Source organism: Psammomys obesus, unplaced genomic scaffold (genome assembly GCF_907164565.1).
Source record: "Psammomys obesus unplaced genomic scaffold, mPsaObe1.curated_primary_1811, whole genome shotgun sequence".
Taxonomy (NCBI): domain Eukaryota; kingdom Metazoa; phylum Chordata; class Mammalia; order Rodentia; family Muridae; genus Psammomys; species Psammomys obesus.
In genome coordinates this window covers 7099574-7121227 of record NW_026585626.1, presented here as the reverse complement: position 1 = coordinate 7121227, position 21654 = coordinate 7099574, and the positions used below count along the sequence as shown (strand labels likewise).

Sequence of the window (21654 nt, the reverse complement as noted above, 5' to 3'; positions counted from 1 at the left end):
CACACACACACACACACACACACACACACACACACACACACACACACTCATACACTCATGCTCCCTTTCCCTGTCCCTAGCTCAACCGCTGTTTGTGGCTCCTCCTGCTGTCTAACTCACCCAGCCGCTTGTTCTAGCCTTCCACTCCTTGAAGTACACAAAGCTCCCCCTCCCCCACCTCCTCTCAAATTACCTCGCCCTCAGAGCCCCTCCCTCCCCTCGTGCCGCGGGCTTCACCAGAGACACAGCCCTGTCCCTCTGACTTCCTTCCCGCAGCCATATCTCTCTTCCACAGCCACCCAGTTCCAGTTGAAATGACCCAGCATTTGGCCCAAGGCTCCACCCTCCCCTCAGTCCCCAAAGAATCAAAAGACTCTGCTGATGTCCAACAGCTCTTGCGTGGGCTCAGGGGAGCCCTCCATTATATGTGTCTCTTCTAGGCTTTCAGGCCACTGCACAGCCACAGTCTTAACCTGAACTTGAACGTCCAAATCCCAGACCGCAGGAGTTTTAGCTTTGCTTACTTCAGACTTCTCACATTTTAAACTCATTCATTCATTCATTAGTTCTTACAGCCTCCTTGCTATGCATGGACACTGGGTAACGGAAGGAAACACATTAGTCGCAGAAAGGGTTCTGACAGGACACTGAAAGGGGACACTGTGACACGTTATCTTTTGGGGTGAGAAGTTTATTTAATGCTGTGAGCAGACGTTCCTGGAAAGATCTGCACTTGCTCCTGAGCCTTCTACAAAGCTGACTGACTGACTAGAGTATCAACTGACACACTAGGGACTTTCTGCATTCTGACTGTTGATCCGATGATGCTTCAAGCTCCTACCACCATCACTTCCTCACCAAGATGGACCATCTCCTTAAACCACACTCCCAAACCGGTGATGGCAAGATGGCTCTGCAGGTAGAGGAGCTTGCTGATGAGCCTGAGGACCTGAGTTCCATCCTCGGAGCCACATGGTGGAAGGAAGAACTGAGTCCAGAGAAGTATCCTCACAAAAATCACTAAATGTCCACACACACACACACACACACACACACACACACACACACACACGCACACATGTTGATAAGGTCAATATCCTGAGGGAAGGCTAGCTTTGCAAAATTCAATTCAATGAACAAAGAGAAAGAATTACTTCTTATTAAGATAATGTCGGTACAATTATAAGGTTAAATAAATCATATTTTATGATGATGATGTCGTTATTTTTTATTCTCATTGTTTTGAGACAGGATTTCCTTTAACCCAGGCTTGTACTCTTTATGTTGACATGGATGATCTTATGCTATAAGCAACAAAGGTTTTTGCCGGCTGTGACGGCGTACACATTTAATCAGCAGAGGCAAGCAGATCTCTATGAGTTCGAGGTCAGCCTGGTTTACACAGTGAGACCCAAGTGCCAGCCAGGCTTACATAGTGAGACCCTGCCTAAAAAAATAAGTAAGTATTTGCTCTGGGTTCTGTTGTATTTTTTTTTTAATTTTTTAAAATATTTTTGTTTGATGTGTATGATTTTTTGCCAGGATGTATGTATGCATACTACATGTGTGCTTGTGGAGGTCAAAAGAGAGCTTTAGATCCCCTGGAAGTGGAGTTACAGATGGCTGTGAGCTGTCCTGTGGGTGCTGGGAATCAAACCCAGGTCCTTTACTGAGCCCTGTCTCTAAGCCCCTAACTTCAATTTTTAAAAGAAGAAAACTGCTTTAATGGCTGTGGAGAGTTTAATGAAGACAGTACGCAGCCAAGTTATCTTGGGCTCCCTTTAGCTCTTCCTGATAGCCGCCTCCTGCTCTCCTCGGTATGTGACCTAATATCTCTGTGACCAGTGCTTGAACAGATCCTGCTCCCCACCATTGAAAAGGCTGGGAATCCCATCAGATAGCATCTGGGGCCTGGAGCTGAGATTTCCACACGTGGCGGTGACCCACCTACCTGAAGCATCTTGACAAACAGCTCTGCTTGTTACATTACTGTAGAACTGCACGGAGGCGCCAGCCGGGTGGCTCAGCGGTCAAGAGCACTCTCCGTTCTTGCAGAGGACCTGGATTTGGTTCCCAGCACCCATGGGACAACCTACAACCCTCCTGAACTCCGGTTCCAGGAAATCTGGTTCCCTCTTTCTGGCTTCTGAAGGCAGTAGGTACGCATACGGTGCACATACATGCATGAAGGCAAAACATCCGTACACAGAACCAACCAACCAATCAACCAACCAATCAATCAATCAATCAATCAATCAATCAATCAATCAATCTCTTTCAAAACTGTATGGAGGGGCTGGAGGGATGGCTCAGCAGTTAAGAGCACTGGCTGCTCTTCCAGAGGACCCGAGTTCAATTCCCAGCACCCACATGGCAGCTCACAACTGTCTGTAACTCCAGTTTCAGAGGATCTGGCACCCTCACACAGACATGCCGGCAGAACACCAATGCAAGTAAAAATAAATAAATCTTTTTTTCAAAACTGCAATGGAAACACTGACACTTGAAAATTTGAAATTTGGGGTAAGCTAGTATGGGCTCTGAGATGGTGGCCACTCTTGGCTCCCAAGTAAATTCAGTTTTGTACCCACTGAGGTGAAAGTTGTGTTTTTGCACACCATATGTCCTTGACATACAGGCAGACAGCAGCATGGCCAGAGACGGGAAAGCTCAGAGGAAGTGGGAAGTTCCAAGCCACACGCATGGTGGCTGAGTGCCCGCAGTACCTGCTGGCTACCTGCTATGTCTGAGCCAGCTCCAAGTGTGGGAGGGCACAAATCGACAAAGCAAGCCACAGTTCAACCAAAATGGAGGAGCTTCAGAAACCGGTGTGGCGCTGGCTAACAGTCTCTTCAAGTCTTTCCGCTCACTGAAGATGTGTTGTCTTGCTCACTCGCTCTTTTCCAACACTCTTTTCCCGTGCTCACACCCCTGAGTTCAGGGCCTCCCTCCTCCCTAACACACCAGCATCTTCGTCCCCCTCCCCCGCTAAAGCAGAGGCTGGGGGGGGGGGCTTCACACTCACCCCTGTGAGGACGCAGTGAGCTAGAGTCATGCCATCTACCAAGCTCCCTAGTGAGTCCAGCACAGAACGAGACAGGATGACAAGTGAGGTCATGGCGATGGAGATCCTGGTGTTAGGAGCCATCCATCTTGGGCACTGGGAACCGAACTCTGGTCCTCTGCAAGGGCAGTACTTGTCCTTAACTGCTGAGCTATTCCTCAAGCTCCCATTTTTTTCTCTATGCTTATTTTTCCCCACTTAAAAATTAAGTGAACTTCACCCTCTTCAATGCACAATCCAGAGAGCTTTGCATCTACTATGGGAATTGAATTCTACCACTCCCCCAAACTTCACCATAGCCCTTGCTAGCCCCTCAGCCCCTGGCTAATCCTGATGTGGTGAGATCTTTTTTATAGTGTTCCCTTTAGGAAGTGAAAATGATATAGGATGGACCATTTTGTGTTGGTTTCTTTTTTGTTTATTTGTTTTTCTTTTTCTTTTTTTTTTTTTTTTAAGAATTTATTTATTATTTATACAATGTTCGGCCTGCACGTGAACCTGCATGCCAGAAGAGGGCACCAGATCTCACTACAGATGGTTGTGAGCCACCACGTTGCTGGGACTTGAACTCAGAACCTTCAGGAAGAACAGCCAGTGTTCTCAACCTCTGAGCCATCTCTCCAACCCAGTTTATTTGTTTTTCAACACAATGTTCTCTGTGTAGCCGTGGTTGTCCTGGACTCACTTTGTAGACCAGGCTGGCCTTGAACTCACAGCTATCCGCCTGCCTCTGCCTCTGCGGGGATTACAGGTGTGGGCCACCGCACCCGGCTTGTGTTGGTTTCTCTTGGGTCCAATCCTACATATATAATTGTAATGGCTCTAATTTTTGTTATATCCAAGAAACCTCTGCTTAACCTAAATTCACAGACTTTTAACAGCTTTGTGAGATATAATTCACATGAAATTAACCCACTGAAAAATATGTTTTGCTGGCAGCTAGAGAGATAGCTCAGTTGTACAGTGCTTGCCTGGCATTTGTGAAGCCTTGGGTTCAATCCCCAGCACTCCACAAACAGGGAGTGGGGGTATGCAAATGTAATCCTGGCACTCAGGAGGAGAGGCATACTCCTCTCAAGATTATCATCAGCCACACTGGGAGTCTGAGGCTAGCTTGGGATACGGGAGACCCTGCCTAAAGAAATAAAACGTACAATCCTGACCTCTTCAGGGATTTCTGACAAGATGGCTTCCTGGAAGTTCTAAACAGGCTTCTCTCAGGCAAAGAAGGACCAAAGCGAAGAACGAGTAGGGACTGTCTAAAGCCTTGAGGATGTCAGGCTGGGGGTAATGGCTTAGACTGTATCAGGCTTACCACCCAAGCACTAGGACCTGAGTTTGCATCCCTAGTACAGACATAAAAGCAGAGTGTAGTGTCACACACTTGTCATCATAGCAGGGGTGAGAGTGGAGTCAGGTGGATCCCCCTGGAGAGCCAGTCTAACTACATCAGTGAGTTCTAGGTCCAGCAGTAGACTCTGCCTTAAAACCAAGGTGGAGAGCCATTGGGAAGCTTACCCAGCATTGACTTCTGGCCTCTCACACATAATCCCACACTCATGCACCTGCATTCACATGAGCACACACCCACACACATCCACAGACACACACACACACACACACACACACACACTGGGGAAACAACTCCGGAGCACGAAACAGAGAAAACCACAAAGATCTTAGATGACCTTGCCAAGATAAGAAAACATAGGGCTGCTGGAGAGAAGCCTCAGTGGGGAAGAGCACCGGCTGCTCTTTCCGAGGACCTGGGTTCAATTCCCAGCACCAGCAAGGTACCTCACGATTGTAACTTCTGGTGCCCTCTCCTAGCTTCTGCAGACACCGAACCTGCATGTGGTACACAGCCTTTGAGGACCCTGAGCCCAGTACATGGGCCACATACTTCTTGTATTGTTACAGGGAAGTTCAGCCCTCTTACTAGGCCAGCACTTCATGGCACCATTGTAAGACGAAACCTACTTTTTAAACAAACAACAGGTTCTCACTATGCCTCTCTGAGCGGCCCGGCTGGCGTGGAACTCACAGAGATCCTCCTGCTTCTGTCTCCCAAGTGTTGGAATTAAAGGTGTGAACCACCATGTCTGGCATCAAACACATTCTTGGTCTCACACTTGCTGCCACCACTCCCACCCTGCACCCACTGGAGAGGGTCCATCAATGAAGGATCCCCAGAATCTGAGAAGCATCCATCTCCTCTTCTGTATCAACTGCACCCTGCCCGTGTGGACCCACCGAAGTAGCTCTGCCCCGCCACAGGACCCACCCAAGCCTGCCTTGCCAACGTCACTAATGTGGATCCCCGCTGAAGAGGCAGAGCAACACTGCCAAGCCGGAAGATGCATCTTCAAAGGGATGCCTAACAGAAGCCATGACAGTTTGGACAAATGTCTTCTAAAAGCCTTCTCACCTGTCTGTCTTTTCTGAGAAGTGACAGAACTTTTAGGAGGTGGGGCCTGCCGTGCTGTTAAGTTTTATGTCACCTTGACCCAAGTCAGAGTCATTTAGAAAGAGGGAATCTCAATTGTGGCAATGCCCCACCCCAGGTTGGGCCTGTGGTGCATTTTCTTCATAGATGATTGATATGGGAGAAGCCAGCTCACCGTGAACAGTGCCCGCCCTCTGGGCCGGTGGTCCTGGGTGCTGTGAGAAAGCAGGGTGAGCAAGCCTTGGGGAGCAAACCAGTAAGCAACACTGCTCCATGGCCTCTGCATCAGTGCCTTCCTCCAAGTTCCTGCTCTTGGTGACAGACCGTTACCTGAAAGGAGATAGATCCTTTTCTCTCCGGGTTGTTTTTAATCACTGTACTTTATCTGTCACAGCAATAGAAACCCTAAGACAGTTACTGGGAGAGAGTTGGTTTTTGCTCCCCGGTGCTCTCTCTCTCTCTCTGTGTATGTCTCTCTCTCTCTCTCTCTCTCTGTCCATCTCTCTGTCTCATTCTCTATCTCTTTCTATCTCTCTCTTTCTCTGTGTGAGATTCTACACCTTCTCCTCAATGCTTTTTTTTTTCTCTTTTTTCCTTTTCCTCATGTTTTTTTAAAAACACAGAAAATCCTAAGTTTGCGTTGCTTTTTAGGCAGCTCTCTCATGCAGCCTAAGCTGATTTCGAAACCAGTGTGTAACTTCATTATTTATCCTGCCTCCACTTCCTTTTGGAATTCCAGGTTTGAGTTTTACACCGCTGGCCTTTCCCCCCCTAAGGCTCTTGTCTGTCTTCTAGTGCTTCCCCTCTACCTAAACACACGTATATTTTTTTTGTTTTATTTTTAAAAGTCTTCTTACTTGACATTTATATTTTCCATTCTTCTTACAGTTTTGTTTAGCTTAAAGTATATAAAAACAAGATGATTATTTTTCTAAAAAGATATCCTCTCGGCTTTTGTGAGTCTCTGATGTGGGTGACTCTATGATGTGCCAAATACATCTGTGCCTTCGGGCTTCTCTGGCAAGATCCTCACCTCTATTCAACCTTGGGCATTCTAAAGCAGTGAGTCGTCAAAAAAGAGGAGGAAAAATAAGACGAGAACGGTTGCCAAATGCTATAAAAAGAACAACTTAAAAAAATCTTACAGAGAAATAAATAGAACAATCATCCCACTACAGGAGATGGGAAGCCATAAAGTTTGATGTTAAAATGAAGGTAGTAAGTTTATCCAGCTAGGCATGGTGGCATATGCCTTTAGTTCTAGCACTGGGGAGGTAGAGGCAGGCAGATCTCTGTAACAGAAGCAGGACAATCAGGGCTATGTAGAGACCCTGTTTCAAAAATATCAGGGAAAAAAGCTTTCCAGAGAGACAAGAAACAACAGAGAATGTGTGTCACTTGATTAGTGGTGTTTGAGATGTATGTATAATGGGTGAATGAATGTCTGGGCACAACATATGTGCAGTACCCAGGAAGGCCAGAAGAGGGCATTAAATCCTCTAGAATTAATTTTCTGTCTTTCAAAAATTTCAACCGCAGTTTCCTTTCTCTCCTCTCTCCCAGTCTTTCCCCGCCAGCTCTCCTCCCCCCGATTCCACCCTCCCTCCGCCTTCCTTCAGAAAAGATCAGACCCCAAAAATATCAACCAAACATGGCATAACAAGCTACAGTTAAGACCAGGCACATAGATCATTATTAAGGCTGGTGAGGCAATCCAGGAGGAAGAAAGGGTTCCACAAGCAGGCAAAACAACCAGAGACTGCTCCTGCTCCTGCTGTTGGGAACCTCACAAGAACACCAAGCTACACACGTGTGCAGAGGACCTAGCATAGACTCCTACAGGCTGCCTGATCTCAGACTTGAGTCCTAGTCAGTTGAGTCCTAGTCCTAGTCTGTGGCCGTGTTCTTGTGCTGTTTCCAAACCTCCGGTTCCTCCAATCCTTCCTCCCTCTTCTCTGCAGGACTCCCAAACGCCACCTTATGTTTGGCTCTGAGATTCTACATCTGCTCCCATCAATTGCTGAATGAGGTCTTTTTCTCTCTCTAGTTTTTAACATATATTTTAATTTTTATTTATCTATTTTTATTGAAAATAGATTCTCCTCTCACACGGTACATCCTGACCACAGTTTCCACTGCCTCCACTCCTCCCAGCTCCTTCCACTACTACCTCCCCTATTCCCTGGATCCACCTCTCCCCCTTCTCTTCAGAGAAGAGCAGGCCTTCAAGTGAGAACAACCAGACATGGCAAAACAACATAGACTAAGGCAAAGCAAGAGCTCTCACACCAGAGCCGGACAAGGCAATGGAACAGGAGGAAAAGTGTCCCAGGAGCAGGTGAAAGAGTCCGAGACACATCTGCTCTCAGGTAGGAGTCCCACAAAAACAACAAGCAAACAGCCATAACACACACGCAGAGGGCCTGGCTCAGAGCCATGCAGGCTTGGTGCTTGCAGCTTCAGTCTCTGTGAGCCCGTGTGCGCCTGCTTAGTTGATTCAGTGGCCAGTGTTCTGATATCCTCCATCTTCTCTGAATCCTAGAATCCTTCCACCCCCTCTTCCAAGGAGTTCCCTGAGCTCTGAGGGGAGGGACCCAATGGAGAGCTCCCATTTAGACTCTAGGTGATGTCTGACTGTGAGTCTCTGCACCTTCTCCCATCCACTGCCAGAGGAATCCTCTCTGATAATGACTAGACAAGGCACCGGTCTATGAGTATAGCAGAATATCATTAGGAATCATTTCATTGATTTCTTTTTTGACCAGTTGTATTTGGGTCTACCCTAGGTCTCTGGGCTATCTAGACCCTGGCTTCTGACCGTTCAGGCAGTTTTGGTCCTGGGCTCCCTGGCGTGGTATGGACTTCAAGGTAAACCAGACACGGGTTGGCCACTCCAAGTCCTGCACCACATCTTGCAGGCTGGACAGAGTACATTCCTGCACCAAAGAGACAAGAATGTAGGGGTGAAGGCTCCATGCAGGCACCAGCGAGGCATTCAGTGAGCTGTACGAATGTTGTCTTTAGCAATGGGACCAGCTGTCAGCTCTCTCTCTCTGTCTCTGTCTCTGTCTCTCTCTCTCTCTCTCTCTGTGTGTGTGTGTGTGTGGTGGTGGTGGTGGTGGTGGTGGTGGTGGTGGTGGTGGTGGTGGAGTTGTCATCCTAGGAATCAAACTCAGATTGTCAAGCTTAGCTTAGCAAGAAAGTGCCTTTATCTGCCGAGACATTTCACAGGCTGTGAATAAGCCAAAACGAAAAAGAACAAATTAGAGATTCTATTTGAAAGCGAAAGTTGTCAAAATACTGAGCAAGCAGGAAAACTGGTCAGGGAAGGTTATCTGCAGACACTAGGGAGGGATAAAGTGGGGACGAGTGATAGAAAATGAAGATGCAGAGCAGAAGAGCTGGCTTGGCAGCTAAGAGCAGAGGCTGCTCTTCCAGAGGACCTGGGTTCAATTTCCTGAATCCATATGGCCACTTACAGCCATCTGTAACTCCAGTCCCTGAGGATCTGGCAGCCCCTTCTGACCCCACAGGTACTGACTGCATCCACAAGACGCTCAGACATACATTCACTCACAGACATAAAAGAAATTATTTTTTTAAAAGAAAACTTAAGAGACAAGGAAGCAGGAAACAGGAACATTAATGTGTCCTCTGGGAAGTCCCCATTGGAAGAAGATATGAGTAACATACAGAACTCTTTCAAAACAACACCGAGAACTTCTCAACATTAAAGCCACATATAAAACATCAGATTGGATGTGTTCTGAGATCCAAACAGAATGAGTTAAGGCATTAAGGCATTATAATATCATTTTCAAAGAAAAGTTATTAAGATGTCTCAAAGAGATAAAATAGATCAGTCGAGGGAAAATTACACCAAAGCTAGAATTTTCGATAGGAACACTGATAAGACATTGATGATGTGATAATATGTTCAAAAACAGAAAGAACGATAACTTTTAGGTATTAAGATGTTGATAGAAGCCGGGCATGGTGGCACACACCTGTAGTCCCAGCACTCAGGGAGGCAGAAGCAGGAGGAGCTCTGTGAGCTCGAGGCCAACCTGGTCTGTGAAAGTGAGTACAGGACAGCCAAGGCTACACAGAGAAACCCTATCTCAAAGCAAAGCAAAGCAAAATAAACAAACAAGCAAACAAAAAGGTGTTTATGCAAGTTTTAAAATGGTGGTGAAAAGTGTTAAAACAACTCTGAGACTGAGATACCATGATAAAATATGCAAAGGCGGTAAGCAGGGCTGGGAAGGGGCAGCCAGAGCGGAGAGTGCTTGCACACAAGCATGAGGATCTGAGTTCAGATCCCAGATCCCAGAGTCAGGCACAGAGGCACACACCTACACTTCCAGTACAGGGTGCGCAGAAATAGGTGGAACCCAGGAGCTGCCGGCCAGCCAGTCTAGCTGAGCAAAGGAGCTGCTGGTTAAAAGTGAGACTTTGTCTCCAGAAACAGGGCGGCAGGCTGCAGAGATGGCTCTGCAGTTAAAGAGCACTTGCTGCTCTTCCAGAGGACCAGCGTTGGAACCCCAGCTCCCATGCCAGGCAGCTCATGGATGCCTCTGACTATGGTTCCAGGGGATCCCCTGTGAGTACCAGAACACACCACACGAACACACACACGCACGCACGCACACACACACACAAATCTTTAAAAAATAAAATAAAATAAAGCGGAGAGCGACTGAGGAACACACCTGGCATCAGCCTCTCCCCTCCACACCCAGGCCTGCACACCTCATGGGCATCCATACCACATAAGTAATGAACACTTCGCATGCTGTCTCGGCATCTACATTCACAACTGTGAGTTTTCGTCCAATCCATTTTTATCCCACTGCTCATATTCTTTGTGTTTCTGTGTTATAGGTGTGAATTTCGCCCAGTCTTTTGCAGCTTTGATGAGAACAGAAGATAGACATTGGCTGGGCAGATTAAAGGCAGAGACCCTAAAGCAGCATTTCCACAAACATCCTTGGTTCTTGGCCTAAAGTGCTGGAAGAGAACTGCCCTAGTTTGCTCTTTGTTATTGTGATACACCCCATGCCCAAACACAGCTTGGTGAGGAAAGGGCTTATTTAGCTTACCAGTTTACAGGCCTTTATGAAGGAAGCCCAGGCAGGAACCTGGAGGGAGGCACCAAGGCAGAAATGATGAAGGAATGCTGCCTGCTGGCTTGCTCCCCGTGGCCTGCTCAGTCTGTTTTCTGATGCAACCCAGGGCCACCTTCCCAGGGGTGGCACTGTTCATAGTGGCCTGGGCCTTTCCACCTTAGCCATCAATTTAAAAAATTCCACAGATCTGCCCATAAGCCATTTGGATGCAGGCTGAGTTTTCTATCCCAGGTGACTCAAGTTTACATTGAATTGACAAAAAGTAAACAACACTCGTGTGGGGGGGGGGGTGAGGGTGTTCGTGTGTTATGTTCTAGTGCCTGCAGAATCCAGAAGAGAGTATCATATCCCCTGGTACTGGAGCTCCCTATGGTCCATCCAACCTGGATGCCTGGAACTGAACTCGGGTCCTCTGGAAGTGCTTTTAACCACAGAGCCATCTCTCTGGCTCCCTTAAAAATCTTTCATTACTGAAACCATGAACCCTAAGAAGGGATCCAGATTTCCCAGGTAATATGTGGTAACCCAGGTGGGACTCCCCAACATTTTCAGCAACTGTTTTAAATAATCAGTGGTTTGTATTCAATCACATGCAATTCAAAATCGTTTGTGCTGACACCAGTATGTATGTGCTTAGACTTATGCGCTACTTGTAGGTGAAACTTTTCACGGATGCACAGAAGTAGAGAGACGAGTACATCTGGTGCCTCATACCCCACTTAGTTGCATTTGCTCTCACATCCTATTTTTTCTCTTCTAACTTACTCTCTAATAATTTCATATCTGCATATACGTATTTAATCATGTTCACTCCCTCCTTTCAACATCCCCAAGCCCTCCTCACACGCTCCTCTGCCAGTTTCATGTCCTCTTCTCTTTATTTTTCATCGTGATCTGTTGAGTCCCGTTCGTACCACCCCTGTGGTTGGAGCCATCGGCTAGCTGAATGGAATATGAGCAACCTACCCACAGCCAAGCCCTAAGGGAAAATGCCTCTCTCTCCCCCAACTGACAACAGTGTCTCAGTAAGGGCTGGGGCCTCGCGGGTCCCTCCACGATCCATCCATGCTAGAATGTTGACTAGTAGCGGCCATGAGTTCATGTGTGCAATTGCCATGCCATAACATGTGACAGCATTTCGCAGCACTTGTCCCCGTCCCAGGCCTGTTACTGGGATGTTCTCTGAGCCTTGGGACAAAGGATTAATATAGATATCCCATTTAGGGCTCAACAGTCACTTACTCTCTTATTCTCGGCCCTTTGACAAGTTCTAAATCTCCACGTTAACTACTGTCTACAGCAAAAAGAAGTCCCCCTGACCAAAGCTGAGAACAGCACAACACAGACACATATAAACACAAATATTTCAAAAGCAGCTTAACGTGACCATTGAGCAAAACCATATCAGTTGGTTTGCCTCTTACTGCAGGTGTCATGGCTGGCAGCAAAATGACCCTCCAGGGGGCAGGAATGAAAACTCAGGTCAAGCCGACTTAGCTGCGCTGTACCAAACTTGTCTAACTTGGCAAGAAATTTCCCGGTGGAATAGAATCCCCAGCGCATGAGGAGGCACAATTACATTGAAACTCAACTCAAAGTATGTGTTAGTTCTTCCAAGAAGATGGGTTCTAGAGACAGGCTATCCATATTAGCTTATGGGCTTAAGGAAGTACCTGGCCTGGTCTTGGTCATACAGATAGAGTAGCGGTCATTTGGGCTGTTAGCCACCTCCGGTCCTGGTTGTGGAAGCTTGATTCGGCCTGGCCCGACAAATAATGCAGATCACCAGACTGTTAATCACCATCAATTCCCAGCCTTCTGGGTGGAAACAGATTGTATTGCCTTTAGAAAGGCAATCCTGCATGCTTAATAGTTCTGGTTTCTTTGGTGATCTGTGGGCACACAACCTTCATGCTTCCAACGTCTGCCCATTTTCTTCTTGGATGACCAATCCATAGATGGTTCTGTGTACTTCCTGTAGATGCACAGGAAGTCCAATCTCTGGCTTTCTAGTCATGTTCAGGAAACAGAGCTGGAAGCATCAGCAGCTTAGATCCTGAAGCCCTACAAACACTTTCGGGTATAAATTCTAAAGGAAGTCGCTTGTAATTCAAAAAACAGTATGATGGAGATGTTCACCACAGAACTATTTGCAATGGGAAGATGAGAGGACAGAAGAGCACATGCACCTGGCTTCCAATTGCCTCTCCTGGTGGACAGCATGCGTGCAATGCAGTATGTGTTAGCACTGGAACAGTGGCCTGGGCATCTGTACCCAGCAATGAGTGAGAGAATTCCCCGGGGAAAAGTGCATCACGTCATTTTACAGAAGTACAAGATACAGGCACAGGGCCTGGACAGATGGCCAAGAAAAGTCACTGACCTCACAGAGTTCCAGCATCTCACAACTGCCTGTGACTCCACCTCTGGGGGATCTGATGCCTCTTCTCATCTCTACAGGCGCAGAACCCATGTTCACTCTCCCCCCCACACACACACACAAAATACACACACACAACCAAAAATAAATATAATCACAAAGGGGGGGATGCCTCCTCTTTGTAAGATTGCAGTCAAATCCAGGATTACGTAGCAAATGCGTCGGAGTGGTGGCCTCGGTTTGAAGAAATCAAGTGGAAATGAAAAGTGAGAGTGAAAAGGGGTAAATGGACCACAAGTGTCGCGTGCACAGGTAGATGACAGCCGTGTGAAATAAACTGAAATATCTGTGAAGAAACTTCTGTATTTTATTCTCCCCCACATTAAAAAAAAAAGGAAAATAGGATGTGTTTTCTTTGTAGTGGCCTTTCTGAGGTTGGGAGGCTGACAGTCAGCGTGCTGGTGATGGTGGACGTTCAGGAGACTGAACTGGACGTGACGTGTACCGAACCTCACTCTGGCCTCTTCTTGTTTTATGAATGTCACATGCTTTTTGTTTCCTAAAGGATCCTGCCCCTCTCTCCCCCCGCTCCCGCCAGTCAACAATCCTGTTTGAACAACCAGACTTCCTGTGTGAAGATGAAATTGCCTCACTCGATAGACCAACACAATACTGGCCCCTGACGGTCAGCTCTGAGGTGTGGCTGGGTGAGCAGTGCTCTGCTTGGGAAATTTTTCTGTCCCATTAAAGACCCTTTTTTTTTTCCTTGACTTCCTCTGTTTGTTGTCTTTAGATCACAGCCTTTCTTGGTTCCCCATCTTTTCATTGAAGTCATTTCCCCCTCGTTTTAAGAATTCTAAATCTAGAGTAAAGGAAGGCCAGGGGCCATGGCATCACCTTGCTCTGCTCTGATGCAATCCAAGAGTCTGAACTTACAGCTTGAGTGGCGACGTGCGTGCGTGACTGTGAGCACTGCACTAGGGAAAGGCGCGTGATGCCAGCGGAGACAGGACAGAGAATGAGACCATCCTGGGACAGGGGGCACACAGGTGGTGCTTTGGGGGGAGGTACTGGAGCTGGGTATCGGGGTGCTGAGAGAATCTGACTTGCAGATTAACTTCCCGTGGGAGGTCACCTTTAAGGAGGTCTGGGTTATGGGAGGGAGTGGCTCTTAGGGGTGACAGCACTGCTGATTTGAGGGATGGCCTGGCGGTTGTCTCCCGTCGGCCTGCCCCATGGCTTCAGTAGAGTTGCAGCATGCAGTGGTTGGGGCGGCTGTAGTCACTGGGTATAGTCGTTCTTCCCATACCCTGAGGACTTCCGGACAACACTGAAGCTGGCATATTCTGAAACCTCCATCTTCACTGCCTCTGCCCTATACTCCTGTCCCTGAGGAAGGAGGGAGAAGGGGAAATTCAGAGTGAAGGCTTTCTGCGTCGCCTTCTCCCGCCCCAGGACTGCTAGCTGACATCTTCCTCTTTAGCCCTTCTTCCCGGCACCTTCTGTTTTTCTCTGACCTGAAGAGAGCTCAACAAGGGCCCCAGGCTTCTCTTTTCCTCAGAGGATGCTTTCTGAGGAACAGGCAGAGAGTCCAAGAAATGGCACTTCTATTCAAGACCACTAAGATCTTACCCATCCGTCTCAGCCCTACTGTCCTGTCATGAACCTTCCCTTGGTATATACACATGAACAGTTTGAGCTCACTGCAGAGCTGTCTCTGAAAGTAAAGCTCTATTATGCCCTATTCAGATCAAAGCAAGTTTGTTTCAAAGTGTCCTCCAAGTCTCTGGGGATTGGTGGCCTGGTCCTCCTAACCTTAAGACAGGGAGGGAAGGGAACAGCAAAACAGGCCGAGTGAAAACGCTAACTAGCCCAAAGGCAATTGTCTTATTTAAGGTTTTATTGCTGTGAAGAGACACCATGACTACAGCAATTCATATATATATGAAAGCATTTAATCGGAGCTAGTTTACAGTTTCAGAGGTTTAGTCCATTATTGTCTTGGCCAGGAAATATAGTGTCCTACAGGCAGACTTGGTGCTAAAGAAGGAGCTGAGAATTCTACATCTTTTTTGGTTGGTTGGTTAGTTTTGGTCTTCTGAGACAGAGTTTCTCTGTGTAGCCTTGACTATCTTGAACTTGCTTTGTAGACCAGGATGGCCTCGAATTCACAAAGATCCATCTGCCTCTGCCTCCTGAGTGCTGGGATTACAGGCCTGTACCACCCCCACCATCCCCACCAGCTGAGTTCTACATCTTGATTCGAAGGCAGAAGGAGACTGTGTGCCACACTGGGCATAGGCTGAGCCTATAACACCTCAAAGCCCGCCCCAAGAGTGACACATTTCCTCCAACAAGGCCACACCTCCTAATAGTATCACTCTCTATGGATCAAGCATTCAAACATGTGAGCCTATGGGGGGGGGGCCAGCATACCTATTCTAACAACCACATTAATGTCTCCAGAAGAAGTTCCTATTGTTTACCTGGTGATAATGAAAGTGCAGAAGCAGGGAAACCGGAAGTTCAGCCATGGGAAGCTCATCCTCCAAGGGAAAGCTCAATTAAGAACCAGCTGGCTGCCTCAACATTCCTAGGTGATTTTTGTGGGGTATTATGAGGACCGTATTTGATGGTATCTGTATCTGTTCTGTTTGTTTGTTGAAGCCTCATCCCAGAGGACAGAGCTCTACCGGGGACTCTGTTATTAGAAACTCCAGCTGGTGCCTCAATGGGGCTTCCTTGGGTTTTGCTGGATGTTTTAAATGCCCTGTTTCATGATGGCTTGCTATCTCTCTGCCATTTGGTATCTGTTCTTTCACTTTGGCTTTCTGCATATCTCATAAACAGACTCACTTGAATCTGAAACTGTGGTTATCATGGATCGTTTGCCAGACCCTGCAGAGCACCCTCACCCCAGTCAGGCTACTCACCTGGCAGCGCCTTTGGCAAATGACCACACAGAAAACTGACAGCAGCAGGCCCTTGAGCAGGAGGAGTCCACACTGCATGGAGAGCAGAAGGCTTGTGGAGGTCCAGCAAGGAGAGGAAGGAGAACTTTGGTTTCTGGAGGCATGGAGCAGATAGAGGAGCCTGGGTTAGGACATCTGTCACCTGCTCCTGTGCAACCCCCAGGCAGCTCCTTGTAGCTGGAGTTCACCTGCCTGAGGACCCACCCTGAGCCCTGAAGGGAAAATGGATATAAGTGGGAGAGACAGCCATGGGGTCTCAGGGCCAGAGAGAAAACTGAGTTATAAGAAACACAGTTGAAAGGGAAAAAACTCTGGCCTGGGATCTGAACTGAGCTTCAGGAAGGAACCTCCTCGCTGGGCCAGATAAGAAGCTGTCAAGCTGGTCCAGAAGCAGATCTGTTGGGAGGAGGCGGTCCCAGAACCAGAGCTCAGCAGGCCAGTGAGGAAGTCACAGAGAGACCCTTCAGGGAACCCGAGTTGTCACCTTGTCCACTTCTTCCCAGTGTGTGGCTGCTTTGCTCACTGAGCAGATGTGAGCTGGCGGCTCCCGGTGACTGATTGGCATGTGTGAATATGTGTGTTTGCCTTTCAGATTTTCTCTCCCACTGATTATCTTTCTCGTTGTCTGCCATTTTTTTCACTGGGATTGCCATCTTTTTCTTTGAGGACTATAAATTGCACTGCTGTGTTTGTCTTCAGCTCTTTTCAATTAACTTTCCCCAGTCTGTTCTCTGCTTGTGAACATTTTCCTTAACGTTTGTTGAGTAAAATGCGATTTGTTTAACTTTCCCCCGTGATGTGTGTTTCTAAAGTTTTCTGGAAAAAAAAAATCCTCTCCTCCTCACCCAGACATTCATCTGTTTTTTTATTTATTTTGCTCTTTTGAGACAGAGTCTCACTATGCAGCCCTGGCTGTCCTAGAACTCACGATGCAGACCAGGCTGGCCTCGGGATCACAGAGATCCCCCTGCCTCTGCCTCCCAAGCGCTGGATTAAAGCTGTGCACCACCACACCTGACATCATCTGCTTTAAACAAAAAACTCAAGCTTAGTTGGGGTTCATTCTTAAATTATGTAACTAGTTTTCCAAATAATGGGACCTTGTCCCTACTGTCTGTGGATGTCACTTCATGTTACATTCTGCTGCTGCTTGCATGCTTCCAGCCTGGTCCTCATTAGGGTCCACTCATTAGGGTCACCCCTGTTTTTGTTTGTTTGTTTGTTTGTTTTGTTTTGTTTTTAAGATAGAGTTTTATGTAGTTCAGACTAGCCTGAATTGTCTTTTATTCACTTTACATCCTGGTTATAGTCCCATCCTTCCACCCTCCCCACTCCCCTATTCCTCAGACAAGGGTAGCTCCCTTTCCCATCTACCCCAGCTCATCAAGTTGCAGAGGACCTGAGCAAGTTTTCTTCCCCTGTGGCCTGGCAAGGCAGTCCTGCCAGGAGGAAGTGATCTAAAAGCTGGCAAGTGAGCCTGTATCCCATGCAGTCCCCACTTCCCTCACTAAAGGACCCACTTGAGGCCTAAGCTGCCCATCTGCTACATCTGTGTAGAGGCCTAGGGCCAGTCCATGCATGGTCCTTGGTTGATGCTGCAGTCTCAGCAAACCCCTCTGGGTCCTGGTTAGCTGGCTCTGCTGGTCTTCTTGTGGAGCTCCTGTCACTTCCGGGTCCTTTCCTCTTTCCTCCCACTTTTCCACAAGACTCCCTACGCATCATCCAGTGTTTTAGCCTCAAACTCTTATGTAGCTAGACCAGGATGACTTTGCATTCCTGACACCACCCTCACCACCCCCTCCCAATTCCAGGGAGTACAGGCCGGGCAAGACTCACTTCCTCCACCCGTACTGCACTGTTCTCGGAGGTAACAATTTTTTTTAACCTTATGTTTTGTGTGAGTGCTCTGCCTGCACATATGTATGTGTGCCATATGCATGCCCAGAGGGTGGAGGGGATGTCAGACGCCAGGAACTGCAGTTACAGGCAGGGGTTAGCCTATTGCGGGTGCTGGGAATTAAACCCGGGCATGGCCTTTGCTGATCTTGGATCTGAGAACCTTGCCCAGCTCTTTGATGGGACTTCGTGGTTGCTTGATTTCTGGGGTTTTGTTGTTGCTTGTTTGCTTCTTGGATTTGAGGAGATAGGTTGGGTTTTGTTCTGTTTCCTTTTGTTGCTGGTTTGTTGAGCTTGTTGTTTGTACAGCTCTGGCCTTAGAAGCTGCTCTGTAGACCAGGCTGGTCTTGCTCTCACAGAGATACACCTGCCCTTACCTCCCCAGTGCTACATATTTTATCTTGGTCAGGACAGCAGTATATCTAGTGTGCTAAACTTTTCAAAGAAACATGTATAGGTTTTTCTGGTCTTCATTTTTTCAAAAAAAAAATCCTTTTAATTTTTTGCGATCTCACTGTCTTTTCTTACTCACGAGGGTGCGTGGGGCGTCTGATGGCTTCAGCTATCTCATTACATTTGATATGGAATCCCATTCTTATCCTTTGTAGATAATCTGTACGTTTCTAGAATGTTCTCATCTTGACCTTCTCAAGTCATGAACTAGGTCTACAGATGTCTGCTTGTCTATGTCTGTGGGCATGGTCCCTGTTTCCTCTCTTGACAATGACTTTATATGGGGGTGTGGTGTGGTGTGGTGCTAGAGGTGAGAGAGAGAGAGAGAGAGAGAGAGAGAGAGAGAGAGAACTCTGTTATGTCCAGCATCTTTGTCTACCTTTTGAGACAAGGTCTCTTCCTTAAGGTAGAGCTCACGACTGATGAGACTGGCTGGCCGTTGAGCCTGTGAGATCTGCCTGTCCCTGCCTTCCAGCACCGAGATTACAGGTACATGCTACCGTACCCAGCTTGTTATGTGGCTGCTAGGAACCCAGACTCAGGTACTCATGCTTGCACGGCAAACACTCTAATCTAGCCAGCTTCCTAGCCCTGTGTGAGTCTTTGTAATCTGAGACTCTTCCTTTTCCAATTCTGTGAAATCTGTATTTATTCTTTCTTCAATTATTTCTTTCTTTCTATCTTTTCTTACAGAGATTCTGGTTCATCCTGGTCTCTGATTTTTTCTACAGCTCCTCCAATGTTTGGGACCTGTTCCCCAGACCCCAGTCTTCTTTCTCCCCCTCCATTTCAGAACCTGAGAACTCCTCTGCAGAGCCGGGTCCCCAGCCATCCTGAGATTGATCCTGGGGTCCCTGGTCCCTGGACCACATGCACTCCCTGGACATCCTTTCCCAGGACCTTTCCTCTGAAGGCACCTGACTCACCTGTGCTCAGAGCCATTGATGGACGAGCCGCTGGTCTCCTCTGGAAGAGCTGTCAGAACTAAGAACACAAAGATGGTACTTTCTCAGAGAACTAAGACAAAGACCAAGACACCTCACATTCCCTCCAGCCAGGGCTTCCTGGACCTAAAATTTTTACAGTTATGATTTCTACATATGTTAGGTCCTCAATCATAAAGGCAGGCCTCCCCTAACCTCACCCTCCCCAAGATGACTGGTTATCCCTGTTTCCTTTTGGCGGACCTACCTGTGCTTGTTGGGAACCAAGTAGTCATCTGTGGAGGAGTTGATGCTGGAGAAAAAAAGCGAAGGCAACTATGCATGAAAGGGAGAATGGAGCTTGGGTCCTAAACTGTGAAAGATGTGGGAGACTCAGAGACAACTGGGCCTAAAATCTTTAACTTAAAACTTTTACATATTTGTAGGATGTTGAGATAGCCTGATGACCTGAGTTTAAATCTTAGAACCCACAGTGGAAGGAGAGAGTCAACTTCCACAAGTTATCCTCTGACCTCCATATGTACACCATGGCCCATTCACTCAATAATAATAATAATAATAATAATAATAATAATAATAATAATAACAAATTTAAAGGGGCTTTTACAGTTTACATTTATACTATGCCATTTACTGTTTCAATGCTTGTATATATGGCATGACAGTCAAACCAAAGTTAGCTGTGTACTCAAAATTTATCATTTCTTCATGGTACGAACATTAAAAACCCTTTCTTCTAGCCTTTTAAAAATGATTAGAAGCTGGAGTGATGGCTCTTTGGTTAAGAGCACTAGCTGCTCTTACCGAGGGTCAGGGTTTGAATTCTAGCATCCACATGGTAACTCACAACCAACCATAACTCTGGTTCCAGGGGACCCAACATCCTTCCCTGACTTCCATAGGCACCAAGCATGTATGTGTTGCACAGTCTCTGGTAACCACCAGTCTATCCAACGTCTATCAAATCAGCATGCTGTTATCGTTGTTTGGTAGTTGTTTGGTAGTTTTTGAGGCAGAGCCTCACTATGTAGCTCTGACTTGCCTAGAACTCCCTGTATAGACCAGGCTGACCTCAACATCATAGACATTCACCTGCTTCTGCCTCCTGAGTGCTGGGATTAGAGAAGTGTGTCACCATGTTGGCTAGCATTTTTTTTTAAAGTCAGGGTTCTATGTAGCCCAGGCTGACCTCATACTTACTACACAACTCAAGACGGTGAACCAGTGATCCACCTGCCTCCACCTCCCAAGAGCTGGGACCATAGGCTGGCAGGACATACAGGACTTCCAGGTCATTTTCACAATGACTGTGCTAATCTACACTCCCACCAGCCACATGGAAGGCTTCCCTTGCCCCAAGTCTTTCCAGCCCTGTTATCTTTTGCCTTTTGGGGAAAGAGAGATAATCTTCCTAGATTCTTCCTAGAGTGAGCTAGTCTTTCACTGCGGTTTTCATTCACATTTCCCTGGTAGTTAGTGATGTTGTGGATTTCCTTGGACATCTGTACGTTGTGATTTGGTTTGGTTTTTTTTTACGCCTGCTCAGATTGTCAGGGGATCATTATGCATAGCAGAAAGCAAATTTGGCCTCCCAGTGGGAAGTATGTTGTGATATACCAGATAACAATTCATCTCTCTAGATCTGAAGCCCTGAAGGGAGCTTCCTCATTGCTCAGTCCCTAGGGTTTTCCACCCAAGGGGAAAGCCCACTGGTTCCCCAAGTTGCCTGTCATTCCTCTTTGCTCCTCAAAACCTACCCATCTTTGTTTGGAGCCAGATGCTGGTCAGTGGAGGAAGAGTGGACAAGGCTGTAGGAGAAAAAGAGAAGATGACTGTGCAGTCCAAAAGAGAATCAAGTTTGACCCACAAGCAGTGACAGGATATAGGGAGCGCAGAGGAGGTCATTGGGGTCCCTTGAGCCAGCACTGGTCTGCACCTCAGGTCTGCACAAGTACACCTGTGTAAGAAAGAGAGCCGGAGGGCTGGAAAGATGGCTCAGCCATTCGGAACACAGATTGCTTTTGCAGAGAATCTGTTTGTTCCTGGCACCCACGCTGAGTGGCTCACAGCCTCTAGTGACTCTAGCCCCATCAGGATCCTACTCCCTAGCCTCTGTGGGCTCTGGAAAACATGGCATGTGCCCACAAGTGAACATAGTTCAAAATAAAAACATCCCAACATTTTTGAGACAGGGTCTCACTATGTAGCTCTGGCTGGCCTGGAACTCACTATATAGACTAGATTGCCCTCAAACCCAGAGAGCTACCTGTCTCTGCCTCCCAAATGTTGGGATTAAAGTTGCACTATGCCAATCTAAAAATAAAATAAAATAAAATAAAATAAAATAAAATAAAATAAAATAAAATAAAA

General features: G+C 47.2%; 1 protein-coding gene across 1 annotated transcript in view; it reads right to left on the bottom strand.

The window, feature by feature from the left end:
• Positions 1-13410: 13410 nt before the first annotated feature.
• LOC129682658 (trem-like transcript 4 protein) overlaps positions 13411-21654 on the bottom strand; it is a 9192-nt gene continuing 948 nt past the window's right edge. Inside the window, exons 3-7 of the mRNA XM_055615111.1 lie at positions 21042-21092; positions 19532-19576; positions 19267-19324; positions 15953-16085; positions 13411-14408 (exon numbers count right to left, since the gene is read on the bottom strand). Of these exons, the coding sequence (XP_055471086.1) occupies positions 14301-14408; positions 15953-16085; positions 19267-19324; positions 19532-19576; positions 21042-21092 (395 nt within the window). The 3' untranslated portion in view covers positions 13411-14300. The remainder of the gene's footprint in view (positions 14409-15952; positions 16086-19266; positions 19325-19531; positions 19577-21041; positions 21093-21654) is intronic.